The following is a 17,054-nucleotide window of genomic DNA, read 5'->3' as shown; positions in this document are numbered from 1 at the left end:
TAGTGCAACCAATGTAATTATGCCATGACCACTACTGCTTCAAGATCCACCCACATATACTTCCTTGGATAAGTGGTTGTTTTTATCTCCGGACAAAGCCAAGCCCATTTCCCTTTCTTTTGGCTCCTTCCTCGCCAGAGAAGTTGCTCTTAAATATATTTTTATGGAATCATTTGTTTACCACTCTTCTGAAAGTGAAGTAAAAAGGTGGGGGAGAATCCAACAAAATATTTTGCTTGGCAAAGTTCAGGTGATGAATCTCCCCTTCTTTGGGTAGATTGACCTTCAAGCTTTGCTGCTCAGTGAGATGAGTTAAAAATGGACTGTCAAGCCAGCTTCAGATGCTGCCAAGCCTGCCTCCAAATGTCCTCCCACTGATCTATCACTCCCCTTACTACCTCCTAATGTTGTTTTCCAGCTGAATGTTTTCTGAGCCGGGATATGAGAAGCTCCTTGGAGATTAGACTTTTCTTTCCATGCCACAAATCTGCCTCTCTTTACCCAAAGAGTAGCCACGGATGATCCTATATCCTCCCTCCATTACATAATCCCTCTCCTACCTCAATTTTCATCTTTTCAGCCCCCTATATGCTCCAGACTTGTTTGCTTTGCCCTGGACCCCACCAAGGAGAAAACAGAGGCTTTAGCAAATTTCAAAACTGACTGAATTTTTGCGTGAGTGTTTGTCTGTGCCAATGTCTAAGACTATCCCTCAGCTCCCTGAAACTGCTGCTTACTACATTGTGTGACTTGGCCAGTCCCCCTCTGGGGCCTCAGTTGCCTCATCTGCAAGACCAAGGTTAGGTTAGATGACCTCCAAGATCCACAACTGTGCCCTATTGACATCACCAGCCACAGGGAAGTCAAGTTTTCTGAGAGACATCTGACAACCCCGCAGGCAGAGAGACTGCAATAACCTTCCGGAGGCCGTCCAGGTTGAGATGGAACTCTTCTCTGGGGAAGACCCATTTCACCTGGTCAGCTCTTGAGTCAGTCGGCGGTCCTGCAGACTGCTAAAATTCTCGCTAATGGGCTCGTTGAGCTTCTTGGCAACATGCTCCCGTTCCCCGACTTGCCCGGGTTGACCAGGCTTGCTCCAGAAGTGAAAGGTGGTTAGTTACAAAAACAACCGTCCGGGAAGGAGAGAGGACGTTAGTTCAGATCTGAGTGTTTTAAAATCTGCTGCTACACTGTCCAAACTTCGTTACACTCCCCTCCACCAGCCCACCATCCCTACTACAAAACCCCAGGGTAAACGAGGGGCAGGAAATGATTTGGGGCAGGCAAGGGTGCAGAATCTGGCAAGAAACTGTGTCTGGCGGAGGAGGAGGGTTAAGCCGGCTATTTTAGGGCCCGCAAAATCGGTTGTATAAATGGTCCGCAGTAAATCTTAGAAAAGGTTGGAAGTCTCAAAAGAAAAAGTGGCCAGTTCCTCTTTACCCTTGGGTCGGGCAGGCAAAACCACAAGCCATTCCTGCTGTCCCACAGCTGGGTGAGGGCAGCGGGGAGGAAAGACTGAAGGAGGGCGCTGCAAGACGGACGGACCGAGAGACAAGCCATGGGACGAGAGGATCTTTCCAGCCTGTCCTGGGGACTGTCTCGAGCCCACCCAGTAAACTGCAGGTGCAGCCCGGGCTGGATCGGGTTCCCCGGCCGCCTCCCCGGAGCTCTGCCCTCTCCAGTTCGGACACCCAGGAGATAGGGGGCGGAGAGAAGGGCGGGGCAGGGGCCCGAGGCAGGTGGGCGGGGTCGGGGAGGGGGGCGGTGGCGAGCAGTATATACAAGAAGTCCCGGGACCCTGTGGGTCGGTGTAGGGGTGCGTTGAGGGCGGGGGGCGCTGGTGGCTAGCGCTGCGTGCCTGCAGGGCAGTACCCTCCTGCCCCCCGCCCAGAGAAAGGGTGCTTTAGAAGGGGTTCGCTTGAGGCGGGCTTTTCTTGTCTTTACTGTGTATTTAAAGCGCAGTATCCCCACCGAGCTGCGGGCATCTCGGGTACGCCAGCGTGCACTTCTGTAAAGTCAAGGCAGGTAAGAGGAGACCCCGTGGCCCACAGAGACGTGGGCAATGCAGCGTGGTGTTGTGCAGAGTGCTGCATTTGGAGCCAGGAGGACAGGGGTTTGAATCCTGACTATAATGTATTACCTGTGTGACCTTGGTTGTGTCATTCAATTTCTCTGGGCATCAGTTTCCTCTTCTGTAAAATTGGAGGGAGAGGGTAGACCAGATGACCGCTAAGATCTCTAGGGAGTTGGGGCGCACAGCAGATCAGTGGGAAAGAACCCGAGTTCGACTGCCTGACTAGTTGGGTCACCCGGGGCAAGTCCCTCCGACTCCACAGGCTCTCAGTGCCTTCATGTTTAAAATGAGAGTTGGACTAGGTGACCTTCAATCTTTAAATCTGGGGGGCTGTGAGGTTTAGACGTGCAGCCCCTGTTCTTGGCAAACTAACAGGCGAGCTTTGCTTCGAGTTTATTTGGTAGGATTTCCTGGAGTTGCCTTTCCCTGCTTCTAGGCCTTGAGACTTACTTGGGAGCCAGATTGGGGAGGGGGAGAGGAGAAGGGAAACGAGGGCCTCTCTCCTTTAGGAAGTAAACACTGTCGGTGAGTGGCTCTTTGCCCCCCATTTAGCTCATTTTTGTGTCTTTTTTGTCTCTGCAGTGCGCCCCGAAAGCTGTACCCCGCACTGTAGGAGCCACAGTGCGGTTCACCATGGTTGCGACTAGCAGCTTAAGCAGTAAAAATTCGACCAGCATTTCAGAGTTGATAGACCGTGGCTTTCCTCCTGGAAGTCTAAGTGGTGAGCTTTTCAGCGGCTCCCAGGTTAATTTCTCCGGGAAGGGTAGGACCGGATGGCCAATCAGAATGCGTTCCCTGTGATGTCATCATCTCAAGTATCGCTCCTTTGAATGTGGTGGGGGTGGGGGGCGATCCCATCCATCCTGGCCCTGCTGGATGGAACCAGCGTGAAAAAATAAAATATCCCAAGGTTTATTTTTTTGTAGCAGCAATTCAGGAACTGACTCCCAAAGAAAACTAACCTAGGTTTCCTTTGTTTTGTTTTATTTTGTGTTTTTTTTTAAGAGAATGAAGGGAGACTAAATAATTCCATTATATTAGTTATGGAAAAATTCATTAGTGTATAGAGAAGAAATAAACTGTATGGCAAGAGATACTGACAGGGCAGTCCTCAAGTGAGCAGTCAGCCTGTGGTGTGGGTGGAGAGCTGCCAACCAGTAGGATTACTTTAGGAAGCAGATGACCAATGCACAGTATCAGTTTTCTGCAAACTTCATTTTGTTTTCCTAGGACTGGCTTGTTTTGCCTGGCTAGAGGAAACTTGCCAGATAATTATGAAAATCTCTTTCTCAAAGAAGGGTTGTTTTTTTTTTTTTAATAGGGGACACTATAAGTTCAGGCTAATCTATTAGCCACTAATATTAAGACTATGATAGGGGTTTTATTCCACATTTGATATAATTACTAAAGCTTAGAGCAGGTACTTGCTTCTCTGTCTCTCTCTGTGTCTCTCTCTGTGTCTCTCTCTGTGTCTCTCTCTCTCTGTCTGTCTCTGTGTGTGTGTGTCTCTCTCTCTGTGTGTCTCTCTGTGTGTGTCTCTCTGTGTGTGTCTCTCTCTGTGTGTGTCTCTCTCTGTGTGTGTCTCTCTCTCTGACTCTGTCTCTCTGACTCTGTCTCTCTCTCTGTCTCTCTCTGACTCTGTCTCTCTCTCTGACTCTGTCTCTCTCTCTGACTCTCTCTCTCTCTCTCTCTCTCTGTCTCTCTCTCTCTGACTGTCTCTCTCTCTGACTCTGTCTCTCTCTCTCTGACTCTGTCTCTCTCTCTCTCTCTCTCTCTCTCTCTCTCTCTCTCTCTCTCTCTCTGTCTCTCTCTCTCTCTCTCTGTCTCTCTCTCTATCTCTCTCTATTTGGGAGCAACTCTCCCAACCTATGGGAGGCAGGTTACAACATACTCATGGTTTAGAATTGCCTGAACCCCATAGGGGTCAAGTGGTTTGCCTGATGTGGATCATTTTTTGAAGTGGGATTTAAACCCAGGTCTTCCTGACCGTAGCTCTAGCTCAGTAGCCCCAACATTATACTGGCTTAATATTAATTTTCCATTGAAATCCTCCTGACACTTCTTGGTTCTGCTGGATGTGACCTTGGCTTCTCAAAGCCCATGCCAGCTGAGTATAATCTCTGGCAGGTCTTACCAAACAATGAAGAGTATCTGTCATTCACAGCTGAGCCTAACTCTACCTGGAGAGCCTCTTAACCAGAAGACAATTTATCAAATGATTTTTTTAATCCACAGTAACTAATGGAAAATTTAACCAATGGCTTCAAGAGGTTGTGATATGCCTTAGTGCAGAGTGGACCAAGACCTGTGAAATATCACAGATTCTAGAAGCTCTGAAATAAATAAGCTCACATTGGACTTAAGTACTATAGCTAAAAGCCTGAATTTGTATACCAATAAAATCATGTTTTCAAACTAAAAGATCTTAGAAATTTCACTTAGTGCAATTTCCTCTTTTTATCCAGTTCAGACTTGTGATTTCACTGATGCAGGGAACTCTCTCTACTGATATAATTTGCAATCTTAGAGACTTGCCTGGGCACTGAGTGGTTTAGTGACTTGCCAGTGAGTCTGGCATTTGCAAAATGAAAAAACTGAGGCTTACTTTCAATGTAACACATTCAGTTAGTGGTAGAACTGGAACAAGAACCAATGTCTCCTGGTCTTCAGAAATAAAATATTATGCTTGAAAAAATAGTTGATATTTCTCTGTACTGTGGTTTGTTGGTGCTAGTTTTTTCCTGTGCTTGGGGTTTTCCTTTTATCCCCCCTCTCATCTGTAACTTCTCTTTCCTATAGATTTTGACTACTGGGATTATGTTGTGCCAGAACCCAACCTCAATGAGGCAGTATTTGAAGAGACAACTTGCCAGAGTCTGGCTAAAATGCTGGAGAATTGCCTGTCCAAGTCCAAGCAGACAAAACTTGGCTGCTCCAAGGTTCTTGTCCCGGAGAAACTGACCAAGAGAATAGCTCAAGATGTATTGCGCCTGTCTTCCCCTGAGCCCTGTGGTCTTCGAGGTTGCATTATCCATGTAAACTTGGAAATTGAAAATGTATGTAAGAAGTTGGATAAAATTGTGTGTGATGCTAGTGTGGTGCCTACCTTTGAGCTTACACTGGTATTTAAGCAGGAAAACTGTTCATGGTCTAGTTTCAAGGACTTTTTCTTCAGTAAAGCTCGTTTAACATCTGGTTTTAGGAGAACTCTGATTCTCAGCCCAGGGTTTAGGCTTGTTAAAAGGAAGCTTTACTCACTGATTGGAACAGTCATTGAAGAGTGCTAGAAAAGTTTCCCTTGCTGACTTTTAATAGATTGTACCACTGCTTGGTTTGATGTCACTTGCAGCTTGACTGGCCTCGTCAAGAAACCCCAAATTTAGCCCATCTGACATATGTGTTCCTTATTCAGCACAACCTCAAGTGTTTTGTTCCAAAGCATTAATCTTGTGGCCTGCCCAAAACATCCCCCAGGGAGTAGACGCTGTCCACTGATTAAGGCCATAGCCACTGAAAAGTGGTATGGTGCAGGAGGGAACCCAGTAAGCAATCGCCTTTCATTTGGGAAGCTGGATTCACTCTGGCTCAGCCTTTCCGAAGCAGGCAGGTTACTCAGGCATTAATTAAGTAGTTACATCCAACCAGTCAGTCTTAGAGCTTAACTTGTTGACAATATGAATGACATTTTGCTTAACTTGCTCTTCATAATGGCACTTTAAAAGTTCTCCAGAATAATCCTTATAATTATGTAACTTTATTAAACGAAGCTCAACCAGTACAAAAACTTCTGAAAGCTCAGAAAACCAATGTTCCCACCTTGCATTGAAGGGTTCTTATTCCATGAAGTAGGATTTAAGTCTCTGAGCTTTGCTTAAAACTGACTGTTGGAAAGAGCTGATTAGAAATATTACAGACACAATGTGGTTCTGTCTTTTCTCTTTCCACCTCCCCTTCACCTTCTAAGGTATGGAGTGAGGAGAGATCTTATGTTATAACTTCAACAAATTTATCACAGTTTTACTCAGATTTATTCGTAAGATCATGCTCTATTTTTAAAAGATCCTATACTGTGTATTATCTTTTGAGTTGGGGAGAGGTGATAAATAAAGCAGAGAAATGGCATGATAGCAGTCAAAAGAACATGGGCCCTGGGTTCAAATCCTGCCTATAATGCTTAGTAACTACTTGACCTTGTGTGAATCATTTTAAGCTCCCTAGGCCTCAGTTTCCTCATCTGAAAAATGAAGTCATAATTTTAAAGTTGGAAGAGACCTTAGAGTCTAACACCATCATTTTGAAGATGAGAAAACTGAGATGCAGAGAGGTTAAGAGGCTCCCTAAGGTCACATAGCTAGTAAGTGTCTGAGGCAGGATATGAACTCAGGTCTCCTCTGAGTCCAAATATAGTGTTTATCTGCTATACTCTGCTCCCTCCTCTAAAGCAATGATGGGGGTTGGACTAGATACCCTCCAAGGTCCCATTTACTGTAAGATCTATGATCCTATGTTCAACTGTTGTTAGAGTCCAAACAAAAAAGCCATAATGCCAAAATGGGCATCTGTGGCTGTGATGGTGATGGATTTCAGAAACCGACTTTCAGGAAAGCACTGTCTGTTCCAATCGCTCTCTCAATGGGTATCTAACTTACCACACATTTTCCAAACCATTAGATTTAATCAACCATCCTTCTCCTTGGCTCAAAGAATTATTTGATGGGCTTGGCTTGTTAGCTTCTTTTCAAGACTTCTTAGGCTTAATCTCAGATCACCTTCTCACTTAGCAGTACCTCTTCGTTGCTTTGACCTTCCCTATCTCTCTACATGAAAACGTAACACCTGGGAACAACTGTTTCTGAGCACTCCCCTCCTTTCTCCCATAAGCCTCTCCAGTAACAACTACTCGATACCAAGTACTTATTGGCTACTATTTTAATTATTGGGCTCAGCATATATTCACATGGAGTTATCATTGGTTATGGAAACTAGGTTTATTTTAGCATCATGAATGTTAGCAAGAGTTTGGATAACTCAGGCAAATACCTCAATCTTCTTGTTTTTAATTGTCCTGTGGTCTGAACTCTAGGCCAACTCTGTCCCCCATCATTCATTAGTAAACTAATCACTGATCTTCTTTGAGAATGAAGGATCATTAACCAGTTTTCCCACTGTTGGTAGAGAACTTTGGTCTTAGTACAACAGTTTTCAGTTGTATTCAGTGTTCAAAGCCTTCAGGTGATTTTGCAAGTTGAGATAAAGAGCTCATTCATCCACTCTCACACAACAAATTTAGGTGGCCCAGTGGATAGAGCACTGGGCCTAGAGTCAGGAAAACCTGAGTTCAAATTTGGCCTCAGACATTTCCTAGCTATGTGAGTCACTTAATCCTCTTTGCCCCAGTTGCCTCATCTCTAAAATGAGCTGGAGAAGGAAATGGCAAACCATTCCAGTATCTTTGTCAAGAAAACTTCAAATGAGGTCAGGAAGAGTCAGATACAACTGACACCAACCACACCTGAAGCAGGGATTCTATCTAGCACACAATGAGCACAGTGTTACTCAAAAAATGGCTTTGATCCAGTCTCATCTTGCAGCTGTTATAAATTGTAACTAGTTCCTTTGGGATTAGGCAGGATTCCACCAGATCCAGTCTGTGTAGTGTCTGGGAATTAGACCATTGCAATCAAACTAATGGTAGATATCTGTTATTGCTTGTGGCTTAATGAGTGCTATATCTCTCTAAGTATAGTGGGTCAAGAGTCCCTTTTGTTAGGACTTCCTCGGCAAGGATGTGGAATATGTATTCCATTAACAGCTGCTGGTTTCACTTGTGTCTTTCTGGCTAACAAGATGGCAACAGCTTGTGGAGGTTCTTAAATTAATATTCCTGTTAAAGGAAATTGAAGTTTGTCTATTTTTGACAATAAAGGATCATATATTTTTACTTTTCTAGCTGTTTGTCTTTCTTGGGAATTGTGGATTACTAAAGAATGGCGGTAATAGACAAACGACTTCTGAACATTATATGGTGACATTGTTTTGGGGTACATAGTTCCCAAGTATATCCCCCACCCTGCCATGGTCAGAAGAAGCGATACAAGGACACTCTCAAGGTCTCTCTTAAGACTTTGGAATTGATTGCATGACATGGAAGACATTGGCACAGGACCACTCAGCAAGGCGGGCTCATGTCAGAAAGGGTGCTGTGCTCTATGAGCAAAGCAGAATTGAAACAGCTCAAAGGAAATGCAGTATGCCCAGATTTAGAGTATCCACCCCAAATGTTCAAATAGAATTTGTACCCGACCTGTGGTAAAGAATTCTGAGCTTGTATTGGTCTGATCAGTTACAGTCAGACACACTGTAACTTGATTCTAACATAGTCATATCATTTTGGTCATCTTTGAGAACATAGGACAAGTAATCATGACCCACCTCATTTTGTTGGCATTGTGAATGCTAAATCAATTGCACTCTGAACACAATTATTATTCCAATAATTATTCCAATTAATTTATTCCAATTTTAATTCCAAAATTATTCCAATAATTTGTGTGTTTATGGATTAACAAAGTGTATGTTCCATCTTTAACTTCTTTTGGATATTACAATGATAATTTTTTTACAAGAAGACAACGTTAAGATGAGCTCCGCTGGTGTCCTTTTCAAAAATAAGCCCAAAATCTTAGTCTAATCTATTCCTCAGGGTTTTCCCAAAGTCTCCTTCAACCTGAATATCACAATAGGGCACAGAAGCAGCTGTCATATTGTATAGAGCAGTGGGCCTAAAGTCAGATAGACGAGTTCAATTACAGCCTTGGAGACTTAGAGCCAGGTGACCCTGGGCAGGTCACTTAACCTCTCTTTGCTTTAGTTTCCTCAACTGTAAAATGAGGATAATAGTAACACCTACCCACAAGGGTTGTTGTAAGGATCGATGATAATATTTGTCAAGTCCTTAGCATATAGTAGGCTTTATGTAGGGCAGCTAGGTGGCACAGTGGATGGAGTGCCAGGTCTGGAGCGGAGAAGAGATCTTCATGAGTTCAAATCTGGCTTTAGACATTTACTGGCTGTGTGAATAGGAAAATCACTTAATCCTGTTTGCCTCAGTTTCTTTGTCTATAAAATGAGCTGGAGAAGGAAATGGCAAACCACTCCAGTATCTTTGCCAAGAAATGGGGTCATGAAGAGTCAGATATAAATGAAAAAGCCTCAAAAACAACTAAAGATTCTATAGATATGCTTACACACACACACACACACACACACACACACACATGTATTTGCATTTTTATGATGCTTCTTGTTTACAGAGTTTGCACATAATTTTGATCTGTGCAGGTGGCAATGAACAATTTGACCCACTAAATTTACTTTAAGGTTATACTATCCACTCATTGAAAGTCTATGTTCATTTTTATCAATGACTATCCTTTCTCATGTTTTCCTATCATTAAACTCAATCCCCTACAAAAGAAATAAAAGTAGAGTAAGGTATATCTACAAACCAAATAAAGATGCCATGGGTAAGGAAAAATATAACCAAAATCCTTCAGTTCTCAAATAAAACATACATAGCTTTGCTTGGTGTGACATGTTTAGGTGTTACAGCATGAAGGAAGTGTTCTAACTACTCACTTAAGAATGACAATCCTTAGAAACTGTATGCAACTGAATTTTAATGTTTGTGAAGCACTTCCCTCATTAAAACCGTGGAAGGGGAGGGGGGAAATATAAAAAGTGCACAGTCGAGAATAAAAGAAAATGTAGAAAGAAGCATAGAAAGGCTTTGAAAATGATGAGTAGTACTTATATGGTGTTTCAAAAAAAGTAAACATTATGAAATGAAAATTGATGGTTTTATAGAGAATTCTCTTTTTAGGTTGTGTTGTCTATATGGAAATGTTCTCTTTTTGTGTATTTAAGCTCAAAATGAATTTTAATTTTTAAAATAAAAGAAAGAAATCCTGGTGGGTGGATAGCATGAATTTTATTTGCTAATAAACAAATGGTCTCATATAGGTTAAGTGACTTGGCCAAGGTCCTTTAGGCAGAGTAGTAAGCATCAGTGCTATGATTTAAACTCAGTTCTCCTTAATCCAAGTTCAATGTTTTTGATACTTTGCCTCTGCTACTTCCTATGAGGAGGGCAGCTAGGTGATGCAGGGGAAAGAGTGCCAGCCCAGGAGTGAGGAGGACCTGAGTTCAAATCCAACCTCAGACATCAACTGTGCAACCCTGAGCAAGTCACTTAACTCCAAATGCCTTTCCCTCCCCTTCACAAAAAAAGAAAGAAAAGAAATATGACAACAAAAGCAAAATAACTTGTCTATTGTAGGCACTAGCAGTAAACATGCAGTATCTCAGTAATTTAAGGCTAAAATCAATTCAAATTAACAAAGAATCCTTAAGCATCTTATTATTACCGAATACAGTAATAAGCAAGATGGTAGAGTGGAAAAAGTCAGAAAAAACCTACAGACAGCCTTTGGAGTCAGGAAAACCTAGATTCACATTCTGCCTCTAACACATGCTAGTTATATGACCATGAGCATTTATATTCATGTCCCAGGCAACTCTTTAAGACTAAAAATTTAAGATGATTTGCTATTTTCTGAACACTACCACCCAGTGTAACTTCCAACAACAACAAAAAGAGTAGTACAAGGCACTCACTGTGCTCAGAATTAGGGACACAAGCATGGAAATTAGTTCTAACTCCCAAAGAATTTTGTTATAATTAATTTTATTATATTTATCATTTTATTTCTTTTTATTATTAATTATTTGATTATATTGGGAATTCTTAAAGAATGTTGTAGATTGAAAAGAGTTACAGACTTGGAATCAAGAAATGAGTTTAAATCTTTGCCCTGACAATTACTAGATATGTGACTGTGGACAAATCACCACCCCAAGCAGATTTACCCATCTGTAAAATGGGTCTTGCACCTGTGAGGAAAGTACTTTGAATATTGTGCTATACAACTATGAGGTGTTTTTGTGTTTATCGTGATAGGATATAAAAGCTTAACCACCATGTTAAGATGTTGATGTGTTGATGATAACCACTCCCTAGGAAGTCCCTAATTCATCCTGGTGATTTGTGCACACACTGTAAAGGTCAGTGGAAAGTATCAAATAAGTTGAGTGTTCTCTATGGTTATCGGAGAGTCCCAAGTAGCAGAGCAAGGATTTGAACTCTAATCATCAAACTCCACATCCAGTAACCATTGCTCTGTCCTATAGTTTCACATGAAGACCTTGTTCTAAAGACTCAAAATCTGCTTGTTTATTTCAGATAGCATCACAATACCTCTGGACATTGACATAGGAATTCCCATTACCAGGGCAAAGAAAGATCAAAGACCACCTACAATTCTGCATCATAAATGGTCTTAGAGAACCCAAAGGTTAAGACTGCATGTGTTAGAGGAAGAACTTGAACCCAGGTCTTCCCAATTCTAAGATCTCATACTGCCCTTCAACAATATAGCATAGCACATATTGAATGTCAAATAAATGGTAGAGACAGGAAGTTCAGCCAGAGTTCAGAAAAGAGAGAGCTTACTGTGGATGGGATTGGTCAAGTGAGGCTTTGTGGGAGAGATAGGACTTGACCTAGATACTGAAAGATAATGGAAGAGCTGAAGAAGAACACTCCCTACATGAGCAAATGCCTGTGGTATGTCTAGGAAAGATGAATATGTCAACTGAGTCAGAGTAGAGTATTCACATAAGGGGTTAATAGGAAGATAAGTAAAAAAAATGTCCCTTAAAATTGAAGCCAAAATGCTTGGGCTTTTTCCTATGGTTGATGGGGAGTCATTGACTCTCAAGCTAGAAGGTGATGAGTGTAAATTAATGTCTTAGGAATATGAGTCTAACTGGTTTGGGTATGATGGCTTGTTGCTTTTTCAGTTGGTCATATATAACTCTTCCTGACCCTATTTGGGTTTTCTTGGCAAAGATACTGAAGTTCTTTGCCATTTTCTTTTCTAGCTCTTTTTTTTACAGATGAGGAAATTGAGGGAATCAGGGTTAAGGGACTTGCCTGATGTCACACAGCTAGTAAATGTCTGAGGTTGGATTTGAACTAAGGTCCTCCTGACTCCAGGACTGGCACTCTATGCACTGTGCCATCTAGCTACTCATACCATGGCTTGGAGAGGAACAATATTGGAAACAGGGAGACAAGATTGGAGCCTCCAGCCATGAAGCAAAGAATCATTATGAAGGAAAACATGGCAACACTTGGGGAATGACCAGATGTGAGGAGAAAGGGAAAGAAAGCATATCCTATGGACTTTGTGACTCTCAATTTGATATGTAATGTAAAAAGTGATATGATCTAGCTCTTTGCTCTGTCGGAAATATGTAGCAAATAGTGATCTCTCTGGGACTTTCCATAATGGATGAGAATCAAACACCCTCCCATTGACACAAATGGTCAGTGCACACATATGGCAGTTAGCATAAGAGCTTAGCTAAACAAGAAGGAGACTGAACCACTCCAGATGCCTCTTCTTTCTTTCTTCCTTTTTCCTTCTTTTTCTTTCTTTCTTCCTTCCTTCCTTCCTTTCTTCCTTTCTTTCTTTCTTTCTAGCAGAGATGGCTCAACATCAATCCTGAGATGGACATTCCTTTTCTTTTTGAATTTATTTATTTATTTTATTTTTAACTTATGGTATAAAATGAGCATTTCCATAACATAGCATAACACAAGATGATTGCACATGAAACAGCAGATTTATTATGTACAACTTTCTATTCCTTATAAATTCATAATAAAGTTATTACATAGATTTCTTTTTATTTCTTCCCTTTACCTCTCCACCCCAGAGATGGAATATACTGCTTACCAGACTTATGGATAGGCAAACAATTTATGAATAAACAGGAGATAGAGAGCAAAGTTAGGTGCAATACGGATAATTTCAATTACATTAAATTAAAAAGGGGTTGTACAAATTAAATAAATGTCATGAAGATCAGAATGGAAGCAGAAAATTGGGGATTTTATAGACAATTTCTCAGATAAAGATCTCATATCTCAAATACATAAAGAACTTTGTCAAATCTATAAGAATACAAGTCATTATCCCATTGATAAATGATCAAGGATATGAACAGGCAGTTTTCCAATGAAGAAATCAAGATAATTTATTGTCATATGGACAAAATGTTCTAAATCATTATTGAGAAAGACACTTCAACCTTCAACCAATCATTATTTGTTACATATCTACTACGTGGAGCCTTCTGACTCAGAGTGAAAATAAATAGCATCTGTTCTGCTTTTGGTCAGCAACCCTTAGGGTCTTCCCCTCTCAGTCTGATTTTTTTTTAATTATTGACTCTTTTGATTTGATTTTTGATTTTAATTATTGACTATTTGACATCTTTTGACTCACTTCTTAAAGAGGCCTATTTACTGAATGTGTATTACCTTACTCAAAGTGAGAACCTGAAAAGACCTTAACTTAAAAGGGCCAAGGTCTCCCACTGCATCTTGGGCCATCTCCAGTCATCCTGATCATTATCTGGTCACTGGACCCAAATGGCTCTGAAGGACAAAGTGAGCCTGGTAACTTTGCACATTCCTCCCTCACTCAAATCAAAGTCAATTGCAAGTCATGTCATCGTCTCCCTGGTGTCATGGTGCTCTTTGAGAATGAAGGACAAACCACAAAACTATGTATTAGGCATCAAAGATGCAAATACAAAAAACTGTGGCATTTAAAAAGGTTCAAGAGACAGTTTCTGGGTAATTTAATTATTTTATTAATAAGGCCAGAAGGTTATTAATAAAAGGATGGTTATTTGGCTATCTTTCTTAGACCAAAGACAATATGGTGGACTCACAGTTTGTATATCTTTCAAAACAGTAGGAAGTTCATCTAATTAGTTAACATGATTGGAGGTGGACTATATTAAAATGAAGGGGTGAGTATCTCTTGGATAGTGAAAGTATCTCTATACCAGACCCCCCTAAGCTTTAGGCTTTCAATTCAAAGAATGTATACCCCAATGTATACCCAAACCTCAGCAGAACGCAAAGGGCTTCCCCACCCTAGATTAAATTCCTTGCAAGGTTGGGTGGAAACTGGAGGTTCTGAAAGGAATTAGTCAATTAGGAGATGAGGCCACAGGAGAGAAGGGCACTTCCAATGTCAGAAGTAATCCAGGGTTGGAGAAAGCTTCCAGGGTGAAGAGGTTTCTATGACATGGACTTCTAAGAAAGTCTTGTGGAGATGAGGGAGCAATGTAGCCTGGAAGGGGATGATGGTAGTTTGAGATGGAGGGCACTAGGGTTTGGGGGAGGATCAAGAAAGTCTTCATGAAGAATATGGTGCTTGAGCTGCATCTTTAAAGAGAGAGACAGAGAAAGAGAGACAGAGAGAGACAGAGACAGAGAGACAGAAGTACAAGGCAGAATGGAAGAGTAAATGTATCCCCAAGTATGGTCATGGAGTCCCATGAAGATGAACAGAGAGATCAGTTTCAACTGCATGTACAAATTAAATGAATGTCATGAAGATCAGAATGGAAGCAGAAAATTCGGGGAGGGATTTTATTGACAGCTTCTCAGATACAATCCTTTGTATTTGCCTCTTAGGCTGAATCAGAAAGTATGGGGAGGAGAATGATGCCCAACAAGGCTGGAAAGATAGATTGAAAGTAGGCTGTGTAGGGCTTTTAAAACTAAACCAAAGAAAGTGTATTTGTTATCCTAGGAAGTCACTGGATTTGGTTGAGTGTGAGAGTCACATCTTCTGAAGGAAAATTACTTTGACTGAAATATATAGATGGATGGAAGTGATGGGGAGAGGAGGAGGGGGCATCTCCAGTTGTCTTGATCTATATCTTGCCACTGAACTCAGATGGCTCAGAAGGACAGAGTGAGGCTGGTGACTGCGTATCCCTTCCTCACCTTTATCCAATTCCCTTGCAAGTCATGGTGTCAGCTTCCTGATGTCATGGTCGTCTTCATGAGAGAAGAGCTAACAATTAAGTGCCGAGAGATTTGAGGCAAGGAAACCATTTAGGAAGTTGTTATGATCATCTAAGCAAGAAACAGTGAAGACCTGAACTGAAATGGACAATTGAACAAGAACAATCATGCAGGTAGGAGGTGAACCAGGACAGAGCGGTGTTGTGAACGTCCAGAGAAAAAAAAGAGTATCCAAGAGCAAAAGATGGTCAACAGTATGAAAGTTTGCATCAAGGTCAAGACTGAGAAAAGGCCATTAAATGTAACAATTAGGAAACTGTTAGTTCCTTTGGAGATAACAGTTTCACTTAGAGTAATGAGGTCAAAATCCAGAACACAAAGGGTTTATGTCTTCAGTGCTCTTAGCATGGTTCCCAAAACATAGCATGCCTTGCTTTGATGACTTGAGAAGAGAGTAAAAAGTGGAGACAGTGAGTATGGACAACTTTTTCAAGGGCCTTGGAGGCAACCTTGTGAGTTTGTGGGCTCAGGAGATCCCGGGTCTCTTGGACCATGCTGGCCGCTCCATGAAAGTTGCCCCCCTCTCATTACTACGGTGTTGCTTGGAGAACAAGATGAGTACGTAGAGGAGGAGGAACTTCATCCCTGGCCTGGCTTACCAGAAATCATACACAGCTGAGTCGAAGGTGAAGAACTGCTGTTTCAGCAGTCCTGCAAAATGTTTCATTCTTTAATGTTTTAAGGATCAGCCTCCTGAAAGGGCATAATTGTAGTTATGTTTCTTCTGTTTGTTTAAATGTACAATGAGTGTTTGTATGTCTTTTGTGTTAACAATTTCTTTTGGGTAGAGGAAATAAATAGCTGTCTTATACCTGATAGGGGAAAAAGAAAAAAAAAAGTCACATGCCAATTTGGCCAGTGCAGGAATTTGTTTTGCTGAACTATCCTTTTTTTTATTATCAGTGTTTTTTTTTTTTCTTTGTCCCCTCACTCTGGGTTGGGGGAATTGAGAGGAGGAAGAAGAAAAAAATGAAAAATAATTGCCTAATGATTATGAAAACAATGCAATAAAAGTTATATAATAAAGGGGAAAAGGGGTAATGCCACCTCAAAGAATAATTTAATGAACAGAAATTAAAAGGCTGAAACCTTCTAGGAGTCAGAATTAACAGGCTCTTGAATCTGGCATCAGTTTAATTTCCTCTTCAGCAGAATTTTTGAGGAACAAGTAAGCGAGTTAGAAAATGAACTTCATTTAAAATCATGAAAAAAGAGGAATATAATAATTATTTTTATAATGATTCCCATAAATCATCAAATCCCTGTTTCTTGTCTAAGCTCTGCCTCTAACTCAAAGTGTAACCTTAAGTAAGATGCTTTAAGTCTCTGCTAGGGTCATTCCAATATCCTAAATACAAGTCTGACTAAGAAGATATAACTATTGTTAAATAAAATGCCAGTTAAGAAGCCATGAAAGTTTTTCAGGGTATTTGTGGTGGGTGGTAGGTATGGCCAGAAAAACACTGCCCTGGCTCTGTGGAGAATCCTTTTAAGTCATCTTGGCTAGTTTGATAGCCCTGTCTAATTTGGGGTCTTAAATCTGATGCAGAATCAACTAGTTCATCCAAATAATTAATTTTGGATAATGTTTGCTCCTACCTGTAATTTTATGAACCACTGCACAAATTACAAATTTGAAGATTCTTCAAAGCATTCCCAATTACCTGCAAGTTAGCATGTATTGTCTGTGTTTTGACAAAACATAGAAATAAATACTGATTTAAAAAAAATCAGTAAGGGCGTCTAGGTGGCACAGTAGAGTTCCAGACCTGGAATCAGGAAGATTCATCTTGCTAAGTTCAAAACTGACCTTAGATATTTACTAACTGGGTGACTCTGGGCTAGTCACAACCCCTTTCCCTCGGTTGCCCATTTGTAAAGTGAGGTGAAGCAGGAAATGACAAACCACTCCTTTATCTTCGCCAAAAAAAAAATCTGAATGGGGTCACAAAGAGTTGGACACAC

The 17,054-nt window shown here is 41.2% G+C and overlaps 1 protein-coding gene across 1 annotated transcript; it reads left to right on the top strand.

Moving 5' to 3' along the window:
• Positions 1 to 1,766: 1,766 nt before the first annotated feature.
• DDIT4L (DNA damage inducible transcript 4 like) lies at positions 1,767 to 5,416 on the top strand. The gene is made up of 3 exons (XM_072624927.1): positions 1,767 to 2,025; positions 2,657 to 2,795; positions 4,874 to 5,416. The coding sequence occupies exons 2-3, from the start codon at positions 2,708 to 2,710 to the stop codon at positions 5,359 to 5,361; spliced, it is 576 nt and encodes a 191-aa protein (XP_072481028.1). The 5' UTR covers positions 1,767 to 2,025; positions 2,657 to 2,707; the 3' UTR covers positions 5,362 to 5,416.
• Positions 5,417 to 17,054: the final 11,638 nt, after the last annotated feature.

Source organism: Notamacropus eugenii, chromosome 7 (assembly GCF_028372415.1).
Source record: "Notamacropus eugenii isolate mMacEug1 chromosome 7, mMacEug1.pri_v2, whole genome shotgun sequence".
NCBI classification, from domain to species: Eukaryota; Metazoa; Chordata; class Mammalia; order Diprotodontia; family Macropodidae; genus Notamacropus; species Notamacropus eugenii.
This window is presented reverse-complemented; position numbering and strand designations above follow the sequence as displayed.

Excerpts from the sequence above, each read along its gene's own strand:
- DDIT4L (XM_072624927.1), top strand. The coding sequence starts at position 2,708 with ATGGTTGCGACTAGCAGCTTAAGCAGTAAAAATTCGACCAGCATTTCA. Across the intron at positions 2,796-4,873 it reads TCCTCCTGGAAGTCTAAGTG|ATTTTGACTACTGGGATTAT; the intron begins GTGAGCTTTTCA and ends TCTTTCCTATAG.